The sequence below is a fragment of the Pithys albifrons genome, chromosome 7 (assembly GCF_047495875.1).
Source record: "Pithys albifrons albifrons isolate INPA30051 chromosome 7, PitAlb_v1, whole genome shotgun sequence".
Classification (NCBI taxonomy): domain Eukaryota; kingdom Metazoa; phylum Chordata; class Aves; order Passeriformes; family Thamnophilidae; genus Pithys; species Pithys albifrons.
Genome location: NC_092464.1, coordinates 61,099,992 through 61,113,289, shown reverse-complemented (window position 1 = coordinate 61,113,289; position 13,298 = coordinate 61,099,992). Strand labels below are relative to the sequence as shown.

At 51.4% G+C, this 13,298-nt stretch overlaps 3 protein-coding genes across 3 annotated transcripts in view; 2 read left to right on the top strand and 1 right to left on the bottom strand.

Moving 5' to 3' along the window:
- The window catches only part of LOC139673847 (class I histocompatibility antigen, F10 alpha chain-like), a 283,320-nt gene that overhangs the window by 96,850 nt on the left and 173,172 nt on the right, over nucleotides 1–13,298 (top strand). The gene's annotated exons all lie outside the window — the stretch shown is intronic.
- Nucleotides 1,895–2,851, bottom strand: LOC139673883 (olfactory receptor 14J1-like). Its single transcript, XM_071559816.1, has one exon. It carries the CDS (start codon nucleotides 2,849–2,851, stop codon nucleotides 1,895–1,897), a length of 957 nt encoding a protein of 318 aa, XP_071415917.1.
- LOC139674328 (olfactory receptor 14J1-like) lies at nucleotides 11,845–12,912 on the top strand. The gene has a single exon (XM_071560530.1). The coding sequence runs from the start codon at nucleotides 11,845–11,847 to the stop codon at nucleotides 12,910–12,912; it is 1,068 nt and encodes a 355-aa protein (XP_071416631.1).

The window sequence follows — 13,298 nt, the reverse complement described above, 5'->3', positions numbered from 1 at the left end:
CCCCTCCCTGTTCTCCCCACAGCCCCTGAGCTGGGGGTGCTGCTCTGCAGGGCACGGGGGCTGTGGTGCCCAGGGCCATGGGGGGACTCTGCTGGGCTGTGCTGGTCAGGCTGGGAGGCAGAGCCAGCTGATGGTGGTCCCCGCCACTGCCCCCCTGCCACACAAGCTCTTGTGTGGCCATGGAGGGTGCTCAGAGGGGCCCTGCCTTGTTCCAGTGCTGGGAGGTGGGTCTGGGGGCTGCACTGGATCCAATGGTGGAATTTCATTGAGGGTAAGACAGGTCACTTAGACTCCTTTCCCTGTACCTGATGTGTCCCCTGGATCTGCAGAGCTCTTGTTTTTCAGTTTACACCCAGATATAGAATATAATCATGGAGTGACCCCACACTTGACAGGCCTGTGCTCACTGGGCTGAATTTCCTGCTGACTCCTTGGCACAAACTGGCCCTGCAGGTCCTTTGAGTTCTTCTGGCTGTTCCCAGGTCTCTTCAATAAAACATTCTCCTGCCATCATTCCTGTCACAAGCTACAGAGACCCAGGAATGTTAATCCCAGATCATTCTCCATCTGCTTGGGCTCTGGCCATCAACAAGCAAAAGCAGATCTAATTTTCTCGAAGGCCACACTGAGCCCCTGATCTCATCACACTGAGCCCCTGGAGAACAAGCCAAAAAAGGAGTCTCTTTAGTGTCCATTATCTGTGCATGTTCTTCAGAGTGACTTTAGAAGAAGACCACAACCTGCAGGCACTGTGCTGAGGAGATCCCTTTTCATGATGGAACTGCTGTTTGAGGCCAACTCTGTCACAAAAATGCCCATTGTCTGCTGGCAGTCACAGCACTCCCACTGAAGCAGAGCAAGCACAGGACCCAAAGAATTAACACAAAACAGTCTCTGAAGCCAGCCACAGGAAATATAGCTGGATAGAAACCAGGTTTGGGAGCTATCCAAAGGTGGTCTTGAGGTCTGTCCAAACCAATACGAAATACGCAGGCAATAACATATAAGGGAGAAGCACAGCCCGAGCACAGGGCACGGTGACCTGCAGGAAGAGACAAGAAATTTCAAACACAGCATTTTGCCACGATCTATATTAAAATCAGCAAAATTCAGTAGAAGTTGAAAAGTTCACCGAGGATGAGGAGGTGAAATGAGACCCCTACCAGATGAGGTAACAGGAACTCCCACCATAATATTCCTCAAAACGACGACTCCACCCCTGACTCCGCCTGGACTCTGCCTGCTCTATATATTATAACCAAGTGTTGCAATAACATGAATATGCATGTAAAAATGATGTAATCTCTCACAGAAACTGTATAAATACTCTGGCTTCACACTGCTGACTTCGGAACTCTATTGTCCGACGAGAATCGGACGGTTCCCCAACGTTGCTTCAATAAATGCCTTGCTGCTTAAAGATTAAAACTCTGTCTCTAAGCAGTTTCCTTGTGCCCCTTTGGGCATCACCACACAGAAACAGCCCGACCAAACTGGCAGAGCACTCAGATCTTACACCAATATGGGGTCTTAGAAGGAGAGTGTGGAAGTGGAAAGGGAGCAACTCTAAATAGTCCTGCTGGTCCCCAGCAGTGCTGCTGTGCTGGACTCTTTCCCCTTCTCCTCTGCACATATGAAATTGCCCTGCAGCTTTATGAAGGTCCCACAGATAGGATCACAGATGAACAAGAACAGTTCAGGATAATTTATTTTCTTTGAATATAAAGAGAGCACAATTCCTCAGAGATTCTGGGTCACACAGGAAAACAAAGAATGACAAAAGAAATTAATAAAAAAATTTATTGTGCACAACATCCTGACAAGAAGAGCCAATTGACCATCACCAAAAACATGAGAAGGCATTTTGGGCTTCTAATGAGTTACACGATGAACTCTATAGAGCAGAAAACAGACAGGTTATTGTTGCTGAAAAGCATCCAGTCATCATTTTCCTCACAGCATCCTTGAGCTCCTGGTTCCTCAGGCTGTAGATGAGGGGGTTCAGTGCTGGAGGAATCACCGAGTACAGAACTGATAATGTCAGATCCAGGGATGGGGATGAGATGGAGGGAGGCTTCAGGTAGGAAAATATGCCAGTGCTGATAAACAGGGAGACCACGGCCAGGTGAGGGAGGCACGTGGAAAAGGCTTTGTGCCGTCCCTGCTCAGAGGGGATCCTCAGCACAGCCCTGAAGATCTGCACATAGGAGAAAACCATGAAAATGAAACAACCAAACACTAAACAGACAGTAACCACAATGAGTCCAAGTTCTCTGCGGTAGTAGTGTGAGCAGGAGAGCTTGAGGATCTGAGGCAGATCACAGAAGAACTGGCCCAGGGCATTGCCATGGCACAGGGGCAGGGAAAATGTATGGGCTGTGTGCAGCAGAGCATTGAGAAAGCCACTGGCCCAGGCAGCTGCTGCCATGTGGGCACAAGCTCTGCTGCCCAGGAGGGTCCCGTAGTGCAGGGGTTTGCAGATGGCAACGTAGCGGTCGTAGCACATGATGGTGAGGAGGGAAATCTCTGTTGTGATGAACAACATAAAGGAAAACACCTGTGCAGCACATCCCATGTAGGAGATGGTTGTGGTGTCCCAGAGGGAGTTGTGCATGGCTTTGGGGACAGTGGTGCAGATGCAACCCAGGTCTGTGAGGGACAGGTTGAGCAGGAAGAAGTGCATGGGGGTGTGCAGGTGGTGGTCGCAGGCTACGGCGCTGATGATGAGGCCGTTGCCCAGGAGGGCAGCCAGGGAGATGCCCAGGAAGAGCCACAAGTGCAGGAGCTGCAGCTGCCGCGTGTCTGCCAATGGCAGGAGGAGGAACTGGCTGATGGAGCTGCTGTTGAGCATGAGCTTCCCGTTGGTATAGCACCTGTCCAAGGAGAAAAATATAGTAACAAGTCACAGTACATGTTTCAGAAAAAACCTCTTCTAGTCCTTATGTAACACCCTCAGATCACCTCTTCTTTTTCACAAAAACCCTTTAGCTGGTCCATTTGAGGACTTCTGTTGAGGCCTGGCTCAGAAAGCTCCAGGGAAAAAGGAGCTCTGCTGATGTTCTGGTATACTCAGTTCTGTCCTACAACAAAAGATAAATAGGAACTGAGACTGATGTTAGTTTTAGGCCACCCATGGTACTAAAAAGCTTCTCAACATTGTCACTCCCATTTCACCCCAATGCAGAGCAGAGCTGTGGGGGTATAGTTTTGTTTGTTTGCTTCTATTTGCTCCAACACAAGTACTGAAATTTTTAAGGCAGGAATCCTTGGTATTTATACTTCTATCTAAGAGACAACTTGTGTGTCCTGTGAGGCAAAGAGATCATCCATTCCTGCAATGTTTGGCAAGATTCATCAGCCCTGCTCTCATCTGCCCAAGGCTGTCACCTCTCTGTTCTGCAGGGCAAAGGCACCCGGGGGTTCCCCTGAGGAGAAACTGGACACTGCTGAGAGCTGGTGACTCCACTTTCCAAGGGCACATCTTCAAACTCCTCATCCTGTCTCATCCTAGAGAAGAGAGATATCTCAGCTCTTCCCTCCCACCAGGGGCACAGAGGTCTCATTGCAGCTGCCTGCACACATCTTGCAAACCCACTGCCATGGCCTCAGTGCTGAGGGGCTGTGGGGAACACAGAGCTGCCATGGCACAGCTCTGCCCCTTAGGAAGCCATCCTGCAGGACAGCAGGATCATCCAGGGAAAGAACTGAATGTCCTAAAAATGTTGCATCCTGACTGGAGAGTCCAGGAGACTCATTGCCCAGAACTCCCACCTGAGCTGGGAGCAAAGGCAGCATGAAGAGGAGGGGAAAATAGAGAAATTCCTCCACACTCCTATGGAGACCCTACAGAGACAATCAGATGGCCAAGGGAAGGACTCTGCTGGGTGGTGGATGAGATCAGGGACTTGTTCTGGGCAGAAATCTGCAGAGCAGGGATGGCCCAGAGCTGCCTTAAACCCCTGCCACAGCATTTCAGCAGCAGCTCCCTCTCACTCCCTGTCCAGGGCTCTGCTGCCTGGAGCTGTCCCTGCCAGCAACTGCTTCCCTGGCAGTGCTCCCAGAGCCCATCCCAGCCCTGGGTGCTCAGCATTGCCCTGCAGAGCCCTCCCAGCACAGGGCACTGCCCAGGGACAGCTCTGCCTGTGCAGGATCTGCTGGCAATGTCAAAGCAACCCTGAGGAGAATGGAAAAGCAGCACTGATGACGTGTGTACTTGGCAGATTTCTAATCCTCCCAGGTTTATTCATCAGTAGGTGTAAACGATTTGAAATGGAAGTGCCACCTCCTGAAATGAGAAATTAATTTCTACTTTTTATGGGCCAGATAGCCCACAAAAAAAAAGTAAGAACAGGATAATTCCCTTTGAAACAGCCCCTGCCTTTCTGTGCTTCTTGAAAAATATCCTGTGAAATCTCCTGTGCTGCTGTCCAGCTCTGAGCACCTTCAAACCACAGAGAACCTTATTCACATAAGGACCCAGATCTCAGCCATTGCTCCTTCCTCACAGCCCTTCTCCCCCAGCCCTGTGAGCAGCTCCCCAGGCCGGCTGAGAGCTGACCCTGGCAGGCAGCAGAGTCCCTGCCCCAGCACAGCACCCTGGGCTGCAGGACCCTGCTCTGCACCACAGCCCTGGGCACCCCTGGCTGCACCCCCAGGCTCCACAGCTATTCCAAAGTGCCCCCCAACACCCCCTCCTCACATATCCCATCAGCTGGGGCTGGGCCAGCTTTTGGAGATGCCTCCAGGAGCTGCCCCTACATTGCCCTGCACCCACAGACTCACCGTGTCCAGCACTGCAAAGATTTCTCCTCCATGAGCTCTGAGTCATCCTCCCAATGCTGAGCCCCTTTAAGCTCTGTCTGTGCCCTGCTGGTGTCCCTGAGCTGCCCTGGCAGTGCCCTGAGCCCTGCTGGGCTGTGCACAGGAGCTGCTCCTGGGCAGAGCTGTCTCTCTGCAGCGCTGCCCGCTTGCCAGGAGCTCCCTGTGTGCCAGGAGCCCGGCCCAGCTCAGCAGCACAGCAACAGCCCAGGGCATTTAATGGCCCTCTGGGGGGTTTGGTGCTGAGTCCCTGAACATCAGACCCTGAGGAAAGTTAAAGTGAGATTCAAACTGTAAAGTTTCTTGCAGTGCAAATGGGTCCCACTGAGGGACACAACTGACAAAACATCCCCAGGATATTTTTGGAGCAGAAACATGGAGGCAGTGATGACAGGTCAGAGAACCACAGGATCATCAAGGTTGGAAGACACCTTCAAGATCTTCTATTCCAACTGTCAATCAGCACCCCCACAATCACCCCTAAATTGTATTCCAAGGTGCCACATCCAAACACCACCTGAGCACTTGGAGATACCACCACCACCCTGGGCTACTTATTTCATTGCCTAAGCACCCTTTCAGTTAATAAAAGTTTTATTTAACATTTAATCTGAACCTCGACCTATGCAATTCAAGTCTCTTTCCTCACTTTCTGTCCCTATAGGTTTTGCAGAAGCGAGGGAGAATCCCCTCACTAAGACCTCCTTTTGGGTGTTTGTAGAGGAGCAACAAGGTCCTCCCTGAGCCTTCTCTTCTCCAGACTGAAAAACGCCAGTTCCTCATCCAACATGTTTTCCAGACCCTTCCCAGCTCGAATCCCTTCTCTGGACATGCTCCGGGCCCTCAATGTCCTTTTCTTAAGTAAGGGGCCCAGAACTGGACATAGCATTAAAAGTGGGGCCTCATCAGTGGCCAGTACAGAGGGACAGCCCTGCCGTGGTCCTGCTGGCCACATTATTCCTCATACTGGCCAGGATGTCTTTGGCCTTCTTGTCCACCTGGGCACACTCTGGCTCATACCCAGCTGCTCTCAAGCAGCAGCCCCAAGTCTTTTCCTGCTGGGTAGCTCTCAAACCACTCTGCTCACAGCCTGGAACATTCCATGGGGTTGTTGTGACTCAAGGACAGGATCTGACTCTTGACCTTATCTATCCAGCCTGTCCACATCCCTCTGCGGAGCCTTCCTGCTCTCCAGCACATCCACAATCACTCCCACCTTGGTGTTGTCCACAACTTTTCTGAGGGTGCACTTGATCCCCTTATCCAGATCATTAAAACGATGTCAAACAGGACCAGCCCCAACACTGAGCCCTGGGGAACCCCACTAGTGACCAGCCCACCTGGATTTGTTTCCATTCCCCACCACTCTCTGGGCCATCAGCCAGTTTTTCACTCAGCAAACAGTTCCCTCATCCCAGCCATGAGCAGCCAGTTTCTGCAGGAGATGCTGTGGGAGGTGGTGCCAAAGGCTTTACTGAATTCCAGAGAGACACATCCACAGCCTTTCCCTCATCACCTGAATCGGTCATTTTGTCACAGATGGAGATCAGTTTGGTCATGCATGACCTTTCTTTCCCAAACCCACACTGACTGGGCCTGATCCCCTGGTTGTCCTGTTTGTGTGTCTGATGGCACTCAGGATGATCTCCTCAATGGACTTCCCTGGCACCAAGTTCAGGCCTGACAGGCCTGGAGTTGTCCAGATCCTCCTCCTGGCCCTGCCTGTAAATCACAGTTTCTGATTTCTTTTCAGCTGGGACTTCCCCAGTTCACCAGGACTGCTGGGCAATGAGTGAAAGTGGCTTGGCCAGCTCTTCCTCCAGCTCCCTCAGTACTCTCAGGTGCATCCCATCTAGGCCAGGGACTTGTGGGGGTCTCATTGACACATTTTTTGTTATCTTTATTTGCAGTGGACAAACTATGTCCCTGTTTGTATCCGCCCCTTCATATTTTCCCCCAACATAACCTCACAATACCCCTGTAGTCCCCCAGGTTTTCTGTCCCTCCTTCCACTGTCTCTTTTTTATCCCCCTGAGTTCCAAACAAAGTTGTCTGTTTCATAAAGCCCCCTTGCTTGTTTTAGGGCACAGCCTGTTCCTGGAGCTTAATATTTCCTTCTTAAAGCAGGTCCAGCCTTCCTGGACTCCTCTGTTCTTTAGGACTGACTCCCAAGGGATTCCATCAATCAATCTCCCAGGCAGGCCACAGTCTGCCCACCATCAGTGCCAGCTGTCAGTTCTGCTGCCCCCTCCTTCCTCACCCAAATGGAAAATGCTGCCATTCAGTGTCTCTGTGCCCAAGATGGCCCCAACCACCACATCACCCACCAGTCACAGAATCACAGAATGCTTTGTGTTGGGAGGAACCTTAAAGAACAGCTCGTTCCAACCACCATCATGGGCAGGGACACCTTCCACTAGACCAAGTTGTTCAGAACCCCATCCAACCTGTTCTTGAACAACTTCCAGGGATGGAGCAACCAGAACTTCTCTGAGGAACCTGTGCCAGGGTCTCACCACACTCACCATAAACAATTTCTTCCTACTGTCTCATCTAACCCTTTCCTCTATCAGTGTGAAGCCATTCCCCCTTGTCCTGTCACTCCAGGCCCATGTAAATAGTCTCTTTCCAACTTTCTTATTGGCTCCCTTTAGGTCCTGGAAGGCCACAATTAAGTTACTCCAGAGCCTTCTCTTCTCCAGGCTGAACAATCCCAATTCCCTCAGCCTTCCCTCATGGCAGAGCTGCTCCATCCCTCTGATCTTCCTGGTGCATCCTCTGGACTCACTCCAACAGCTCCATGTCCTTGATGTGCTGGGACCCCAGAGCTGGAGGCAGCTCTGCAGGTGGGGCAACATCCAACCAGGTGTGTTCCAGCAAGGACAGTGTGGAACCTCCTGGAACCAAAGGGGACATTGTGACACCACAGAAGTTCCTGGAACTCAAGGGATATTATGAGACGACAGAACCTCATGGAATCATAGGACAATTGTGACAAACTGGGCCTCATGGATCCAGAGGAACCCTGAGATATTTTGGATCCTCCAGGAATGAAGGGGCCTTTGTGACACTGAGGAGGGTTATGGAGCTCAAACTACCCTGGGGCCGCTGCTGAACACCATGGAATCAAAAGTCCATTGTGATACTGCAGGGGTTAATGGAACTGAAAGAACCCTGGGAGACTGAAACCTCCTGGAATCAAGGGGCCATTTTGACACTGAAGAGCCTTATGGAGCCAAAGGGACCCTGGGGCACTGTGGAACCTCATGGAACAAAGGGGCCTTTGTGACTTGTGGGGACTCCTGAAACGAAAGGAACCCCAGAATATTTTGGAACCTCATGGCACCAAGGGGCCATTGTGACACTGCAGAGCCTTATGGACCATGACAGGATGTTCTGCCCTGATCAGGCCCAGAATCCACTCAGAGAATGCAAACAATGCAGGCTCTCTGGGCTGAGTTACTGCTGACACCAAGGGGCTGTTTGGGTGTTGAATTCTGCTAAAACCAGCCTGGTTCACCAAACTGCAAATGCACATCCTGCTTTTTGAAGCACCATTGGACAGAGAAGCTGCTCACTGGCCTGGAAACATGTGACCAGCAATCCCTGACAGCGTAACTATAAAAGCTCAGTCCAACTTCCATATGGCAGATCCTTCCACAGACTGCCTTGAAGCATGTGGAGCTTCTCCCATGAAGCAGGGATGGCTCTTCATGGTCACTGCCCAGGGGTTAAGAGAAGGAGAGAGATCTGCCCTATTTAGTTGTGTGAGAGTTACATCAGTCCCTTTTTAATGATTGTTTCTTTTTGCTGCTTTTGATCAACTGCATTAAAATAATTGTTTTGATACAGAGCACTGCACTATTTTATGCTATAATATACTCTACTAGGAGGCTTCAGCTTTCCAGTATATTAAATATTTAAGAAAATATCTGTTCACTTGTCTACTGTTCTGTCTGCTCATTTAACATAATATATAATGCAATTTATATAAGTGGATCTGATTTGCCATCATTAAAACCTGTGAGGAAAAGTGATTCAATCACCCCTCTATAATTCCTGAAATGACCCCTTGATTCCATGAGATTCCACAGCGTGACAATGAATCCATTGTATCAATAAGACTCTGCAGTGTCACACTGGGCCGTTCATTCCATGAGGTTCCACAGTGTCCCAGTGGTGGTGTCAGAGATGGTGGAGCTTTTCTTTTTGTAGTCAGAAACAGAATGAGAAAAAAATAATATCACGAATGGCATCTGGGAAGGTCCAGACTGGACATGTGAAGAAAGAAATTTCCCTCCAAGACAAGTGCTCTGATACAAAGCATCACCCAGAAGGGGTCTGGGCCAGCACAAGGCTTTGTGTGCCAAGGCAGAGCCAGGGAGGAGGGAGAGATGTCAGTGCAGGAAGGGGCCAGCAAGGTGGGGCAGCCGGGGGATGCCGACAGCCTGCAGGGAAAGGGGCAGGGCATGGACACCATAGGACAGCCTGGGCAGGAGAGGAGACAGGGATGTGCAGAAGCTGAAAGGCCCCAAGAGAGCCAAGTTGTGCAGGCCTTTGGCCATGGCTGCTGTGTGTGCCCCTGATGGCATGAGGAGACAAGTGAGCCTTGCAGTCCTGGGGCCTCATTGCCTCCTTGTCCCTGCTCAGCAGCCTGGGAGGTGCCACCCCATCCTCCTGCCCCTGGTTTTCCACATCCTACACCCCGGTGCCCAAGGAAGAGCCCCGAGGAATGAGGGAGAGACAGGATCTCCCTTCCCAGGGCTGGGACCTTTGCGTTAATGAAATGCTTCTTACTTTCCTCAGCATCAGAGTGACCTTTCTTTCCTAGTCCATATTTGTCATCATTGTCTCTTTGTTTTCTAACTGGAATCTCAGGACACTTTCTCAGTTATGTCCCTCAGAGGGACCCATTAACAACAAAAGAAACTTTCAAGTTTGATTCTGAGTTTGCGTTCTCAAGAGGTTCCTGCACCTTTCCTCATGATCTGATGTTCAGGGACTCAGCACCAACCCCCCCAGAGGGCCATTAAATGCCCTGGGCTGTTGCTGTGCTGCTGAGCTGGGCCGGGCTCCTGGCACACAGGGAGCTCCTGGCAAGCGGGCAGCGCTGCAGAGAGACAGCTCTGCCCAGGAGCAGCTCCTGTGCACAGCCCAGCAGGGCTCAGGGCACTGCCTGCACACACCGAGGGCAGAAAAGCAGGGCAGAGAGAGGTTACACACAGTCTGGGGTGTGAGGAAAGTTGAGAGGAAGATCCACAGAAGAGGAATCTTTCCAGGCTTTCAGAAGGTAAGTCTGCATGAAGGGCAATGTATGTGCAGTTTGTGGGAAGATCTCCCAACGCTGGCACATCCGACAGTCTGGGGGGTCTCTAATGTGGGATATCACAGTGTCTCTGGTGCTGAAGATGAGGACGGGCTGCAAAGCAGGGACTCTCTGCTGCACCATCCCAGGGACATCCCAGCAGGGTTCCCTCCTCTCAGGGATGGCTGCAGTGTTTGAATTCAGGCTGTGCCACCCAGGCTGCCCCAAACTGTCCTGCAGAGCAGGGTCCTGCAGCCCAGTGTGCTGTGCCAGGGCAGGAGCTCTGCCACCTGCCAGGGTCAGCTCTCAGCTGGTCTGGGGAGCTCCCTCAGTGCTGGGAGAGAGGCTGTGGATGGAAAGAGCAAACCCTGACAGGGAAGGGCAGGACAGAGCAGGTTTATTCAGCTATCAAGTGAGAGTTTCATAGTTGAGTACTTCTTACAGAACCAGAGCACTCAGGGATATTTTCCAAGGGATACTTCAAGGGGAAGGTGAAAGGAGGGATTTCTATCATGCTCTCAAGCCACACGCCTGGTTTCAGTTGCAGAGGGAACTCTGAGGTAAAGTGTCTGAGAACAAGTACGTGGCAATGTTCGTGTTTTTGACGTGGCACAGCTGGCTCAGGGTGACACTGCCCTGAGTGTCCAGTGACCTCTGCCCTGGCCTGTCCCAGCTGGACCCTCCCTGTGTATTTCCTTGTTTCTCGACTTGCCCTTGTTACTGGAGTTTTTTCCTCCTTCTCAGTCAGGCTCGCTGGGAATGGGAGTTCAAGCTACAGAGTCAATCACTGATCCTGTGATCCCCCTCAGGCAGGTGGGTCCTGGGAATGAGACATTCCAATTCTTCTCTGACCTGTGGGGCTGTCAGTAGTGAATTCTGTGTGCCTGGAGAATGAGGTGTGTTTCCCAGAATCAAACCCCATTGTCAGGACACTTGGCTCTTCTCTGAGATGTCCTTCCAAGCTGGGAGTTTCCCTCAAGAATGCAAATCATCTTCATAGCACAATTGTGTTATCTGAAATCCCCAGTGCAGAGGGGCAGAGATGCTGTGCCCATCGCAGGAAATGCTGTTGAGTTGGTGAGATGAGCCATGTGTGTCCTTGAGACCTTGAGCCAGACTGAGACATTGAGTGGTCTGTGATGGATGTCTCTGCTCTCAACAGTGTCTGGTGGCATTTCAAACAAAAATGGGAGTGTCATCACTCTCTGTCTGAGGAAGGTCCAAGTCCAGGGCAGCTGGAAGAAGGCAGAGGGACAGAGCAGCTCCCCTCCCTCTGCACTAAGCCACAGACAGTCGTCCTGTTTGGGAAGCCCTGCTCTACTCTTCCTCTGGGCAGCACAAATGCTGAGGGGTTCTGACATCCAGGAAAACTCCACAGGGAAGATGAGGGGAGTCAGAAACAAAACACCCAAACCTCTGAAACTGCCTTCTGGAATCCTGAAATCTTCTCAAAACTGGGAGTGCAGATGCCCATGAGAACTTTTGCTTTAGGAGCAGTTTCATCTGACACAGCTGAACACCAGGATGGGCCCTGCCCCCACCATGGCCATGACCCCACTGGAGCAGAGCAGGGCTGACCCTCACAGCCAGTGGGCAGAGGGGCTGCTCCTCATGGGAAATGTAGTGAGCACCAAGCAGGGCTCCAGCCATGGATATGAAGCAAATTTTCCTGAAAAAGGAAAAGTGGGGAGTGTGAACAGAAGGGAAAGGGGTATTGGGATATGGCTGTGATTATTCTCAGAAATATCTCATCTGATTTGTCACTGTTATTTCCTCTTTGGACAGTGCCCCACCTCCAGAAACAGCAAATGCCCAACAGCAGCTCCATCAGCCAGTTCCTCCTCCTGCCATTGGCAGACACGCGGCAGCTGCAGCTCCTGCACTTCTGTCTCTTCCTGGGCATCTCCCTGGCTGCCCTCCTGGGCAACGGCCTCATCATCAGCGCCGTAGCCTGCGACCACCACCTGCACACCCCCAGGCACTTCTTCCTGCTCAACCTGTCCCTCACAGACCTGGGCTGCATCTGCACCATTGTCCCCAAAGCCATGCACAACTCCCTCTGGGACACCACAACCATCTCCTTCATGGGATGTGCTGCACAGGTCTTCTTCCTTATTTTATTCATTGGAACAGAGATTTCCCTCCTCACCATCATGTGCTACGACCGCTACGTTGCCATCTGCAAACCCCTGCACTACGGGACCCTCCTGGGCAGCAGAGCTTGTGCCCACATGGCAGCAGCTGCCTGGGCCACTGCCTTTCTCAATGCTCTACTGCACACAGCCCATACATTTTCCCTGCCCCTGTGCCAGGGCAATGCCCTGAGCCAGTTCTTCTGTGAAATCCCCCAGATCCTCAAGCTCTCCTGCTCAGACTCCAAACTCAGGGAAATTGGGCTCCTTCTGGTTACTACCTGTTTAGTGTTTGGTTGTTTTGTTTTCATAGTTTTCTCCTATGTGCAGATCTTCAGGGCTGTGCTGAGGATCCCCTCTGAGCAGGGACGGCACAAAGCCTTTTCCACGTGCCTCCCTCACCTGGCCGTGGTCTCTCTGTTTGTCAGCACTGCCGTGTTTGCGCACCTGAAGCCTCCCTCCATCTCCTCCCCATCCCTGGATCTGGCTCTGTCAGTTCTGTACTCGGTAGTTCCTCCAGCACTGAACCCCCTCATTTACAGCCTGAGGAACCAGGAACTCAAGGATGCCCTGAGGAAAATGATGACTGGATGGTGCTTTTCAGCAGCCAGAGACTGCCTGCTTCGCTCTGTCAGTGGCTCCCACTGCATGTCATAACAGGCCAAGAGTGTCTTTCCGTATTAAATTTTTTTCTCTTCACTTGTCATCCCCTTCTTATTCATAATCCACCAACCTTTTGTGACACAGAGACTTTGTGTAATTGGGCAGCTTCACATTGTGTTTAATGGAAATAAAGGAAGTTGCAACATCTTTTTGTCGCAGATCCATCCTCAGCAGACCTGGAATGAATAGGAAATAAGAACAGCTTTCAGTTTGCCCCAGCTTTGGGATAGGCTCTGTGCTTGGAGCAGGAAGATATATTGAAGATTCAAATGGCTGGGGCTTTTGCGTTTGCCTGGGGAGATGGGATGGCAGGGAAGGGCTGAGAGGTTTCAGAATCTCCTGAAGACAGGAGCGGGGCATGCAGCTGTCTCCTTTTCCTT

Coding starts and splice junctions, on each gene's coding strand:
- LOC139673883 (XM_071559816.1), bottom strand. CDS start 2,851: ATGCTCAACAGCAGCTCCATCAGCCAGTTCCTCCTCCTGCCATTGGCA.
- LOC139674328 (XM_071560530.1), top strand. CDS start 11,845: ATGGCTGTGATTATTCTCAGAAATATCTCATCTGATTTGTCACTGTTA.